Source organism: Solanum stenotomum, chromosome 5 (assembly GCF_019186545.1).
Source record: "Solanum stenotomum isolate F172 chromosome 5, ASM1918654v1, whole genome shotgun sequence".
NCBI classification, from domain to species: Eukaryota; Viridiplantae; Streptophyta; class Magnoliopsida; order Solanales; family Solanaceae; genus Solanum; species Solanum stenotomum.
Window position 1 is genome coordinate 57,486,272 of NC_064286.1, and position 3,597 is coordinate 57,489,868.

Here is a 3,597-nt window from a genome sequence, read left to right on the forward strand (position 1 = left end):
TGGTTTAAGGGTAAGGACCAAATAAATTGATTTTTTCAAAAATATTTTTTTTTTAATTGGAAGTTGGAAGAGAGTTTTGTAAAATGTTTTCCTTAAGTTTTGAAGGGAAGCCATTTTTCTTAAATTTGAGGAAAATGAGTTGATTTAGAAAACATTTTCCAAACATTTAACCAAACCAAACATGAGAAAATTGGAAAACATTTTTCGGAAAATGTTTTCCTTCATACCAAACACACCCTAAATGTTTGCATTTCCTTAATTCAATAGAGGTATCGCTAAATTTTCATTTGAACAAGAAAAATAAGCAAGAAATGAGCCTACAAAACATTAGTCAACCTTTTTCTCATGACCAAATCAATAAAATTGTTGAAGGCATCTCTATTTTACTTCCCGGTTACTAGAAATGTACTTTCCAGGACTAAAACTACGTGGTCCCACGATGGATTTACGCATCATAAGCTCTTCATTGGAAGTCTTGGGCTTCGTACTACGTCTGAGACTCTACATCGAATTTTCTCCGCCTATGGAGAAATCAAAGATGCGTTTGTGGTTAGAGATAAATTCGGTGTGAGCAAAGAGTATGGCTTTGTGATTTTCAAGAATATAAGGAGCATGTTAATGGCATTGAAAGAGCCTTACAAGAGTCTTGATGGTAAAATGACAATTACAAAAATTGCTAGATCGAGGATTAGAGATGTAGAGGATGAGTCTCTACGTACTATTTACGTGTCCAACGTGCCACATGACATGTGTCCAGGTAAATTGTTGGAGTACTTTTTGTCTTATGGTGTCATAGAAAAGGGTCCATTTGGTTTCGATAAGGAAACAGGAAAATCAAGAGGACACAGTTTGACTTGTGAAATGGCCATCCCGAAGACAATGATGAAAAATCCACATGTTGGTCCTAATTTAGATTTCGATTTTGGACCTGGTCTACATGACCGTTACAATAATGCAAGATCAAAGTTCGATGGTTGTAGCTCGAGGTTAGAAGTGTCACTAGTTGGTACTCCCACCCAAAATCCCTTTGAAAAACAAACACGTTAAAGAATAGAGATATTATATATATGATTTGAGTTTTGGGCTTACCTTAAAGATAATGAGTAGTGCCTTAGTTCATTGTCTTCTTCCCTGTAGAAGAAGGAGAAGATGGTTTTCCCTTTAGATTCCCAGCTCCAAAATCCAATTTCTGGTCTTGTTGATGGCCTTTACTGTGATGAAGATCATCTATTCTTGTATGATGATTTAGGTGAATGGTCTAGTTTAGATGTGGGAAATGAAAACGTTAAAAAGACTCTACCTTTATTAGAATGTGACATGTTTTGGGAAGATGATGATGAGCTTGCCACACTTTTATCTAAGGAAAAAGAGTTTCATTTGTGTTTTCAATCTTTAATCTCAGATGGGTCTAGAAAAGAGGCTTTGGATTGGATTTTGAGGGTCATTTCTTACTATAATTTCACTGCTACCACTGCTGTTTTAGCTGTGAACTATTTTGATAGGTTTGTGTCTGGATTCTGCTTTCACAAGGATAAGCTTTGGATGAGTCAGCTTGCTGCTGTTGCCTGTCTTTCCATTGCTGCTAAAATGGAGGAGACTCAAGTTCCCCTTTTGTTAGACCTACAAGTATGTGCAATGCTGGTGTTTGTATAAATATCTGTTTCTCTGTTGTATCTAATGCTGATTCTCTGTTTTTATTGTTTTAGGTTGCTGATTCAAGATTTGTTTTTGAGGCAAAAACCATACAGAGAATGGAACTCTTGGTGCTTTCTACTCTTAAGTGGAAAATGAATCTGGTGACACCATTATCTTTCATTCATCATATTACGAGGAGATTTGGATTCACGACGAACCAGCATTTGTATTTTCTTAACAAGTGTGAACGCCTCGTTCTTGATATTATCACTGGTACCTGCTTTAGATTTTGATTGTTTAATTCATTGATGAAATATAAATCTTTTATTGTACAATTAGTACTAGTGGTAATTGATCATCAAACTATTGCAGATTGTAGGCTCTTGCATTGTTCTCCATCTGTTATTGCAACTGCATCAATGTTTTATGTGATCAATGAGATTGAGCCTAACAATGCTATGGAATACCAGAATCAGCTCATGAGTCTTCTTAAAGTCAGAAAGGTCTGTTATCTTTCACATTTGAATTAATTTTAAAATCTAAATTTGTTTAGCATTGACATTAAAGGTCTTGATCAATAAACAGGACAGCCTTGAGGAATGCCATGATCTTATTCTTGAGCTAATGGGCACTTCCTGTTACAACCTCTGCCAAAGCCTCAAGCGCAAACATCATTCCGTGCCTGGTAGTCCAAGTGGTGTTATTTTAATAGCGAGAGCCCGAATGAATCATGGTGATCAGTAGCATCTTCGATTTCATCCTCACTTGAGCCTCAGTATAAGAGAAACAAAACTCAAGATCAGCGAATGCCACTAGCTCCACTGGGTAGTAATCTTCACTAATCATAATATTTGTAACTTGAGAGTCAAATTATGCTAGTATATCGAGTGTAATCTCATAGATGAGTTTAGAGGGAGTAAGGTGTACACAAACCTTACCCTTACCTTGTAAGGTAAAGAAATTGTTTCCAATAGACCATTGACTCAAAAAAAATGTTATCGAAGCAGGATTGCGCATATATAATATATAGAAACAAAACAACAATATCAAATGACTAATTTAATATTATTAAATTAAAATTTAAATACTCAAAACTATGGTGATACTAGAAGTTGCAGTTCTTCTAAAAACATACGTTTTAAAAATTTATGTAATTTGAAAACCTGATATATAAACCTGAAAAATAGAGTAATGACTAATGACCTGCTATCTATGACCAATTAAATAGAACTAATTGTGTAGAGATATTTTTACACCGTACGTTATATTGATGAATCATGTCAGCAGACACTACATCTTGATACACGTTTTGTCAAATAAATTCTTTCTGATATATATAATTGGGCATTAATGTTGTCATCGTTGTAACTCAATAGTCACATGTTTTGGTTTTGTCAAAAAAAAAAATTAGTGCCTACTTGTAGGTCAAATTTCTTATTTGTAACTTATATTCAAACCAAATGATCCCTTAGGCGCCGTTTGGTTACGGTATAAGAGGACGTGTTATTCATGTATAAAACATTATATCAATTTTACTATGTTTGGTAAAAGTTTTTTATTATGTTGAAAAGTCAACATGACTTATACTATGTTTGGTTGATAAGTTCTAAATATTATATAAAAGTTATTCATGTATTAATTTTATACGGTGTTTGATTGCGTTTTTTGTAATCCTACATAATTAATACCTACATATATAACTTATGAGGTAATCTATGTATAAGTTATGCGGGACAGAAGGTGGAATAAGTTATGTGGGTATTAGTTATACATGTATTAAAAAGATAAATTACACATTTATCCCTATTAATTTATTTTAAAATCTTTTTTATTGAAAACTTTACATAACTATTCCATTTTCCCAACTATTTTTGTTTCTTATTTTTTTTTTTTTGGGAAAATGCATAAGTACCCCCAAGCCTATGCCCGAAATCCCAGAGACACACCTAACCTTTACTAAGG

At 33.7% G+C, this 3,597-nt stretch overlaps 1 protein-coding gene and 1 pseudogene across 1 annotated transcript; both read left to right on the forward strand.

The window, feature by feature from the left end:
• Positions 1–345: 345 nt before the first annotated feature.
• Positions 346–1,047, forward strand: LOC125864167 (UBP1-associated protein 2C-like). The gene has a single exon (XM_049544085.1). The coding sequence runs from the start codon at positions 346–348 to the stop codon at positions 1,045–1,047; it is 702 nt and encodes a 233-aa protein (XP_049400042.1).
• Positions 1,048–1,121: 74 nt separating this feature from the next.
• Positions 1,122–2,477, forward strand: LOC125864747 (cyclin-D3-2-like; annotated as a pseudogene).
• Positions 2,478–3,597: the final 1,120 nt, after the last annotated feature.

Excerpts from the sequence above, each read along its gene's own strand:
- LOC125864167 (XM_049544085.1), top strand. The coding sequence starts at position 346 with ATGACCAAATCAATAAAATTGTTGAAGGCATCTCTATTTTACTTCCCG.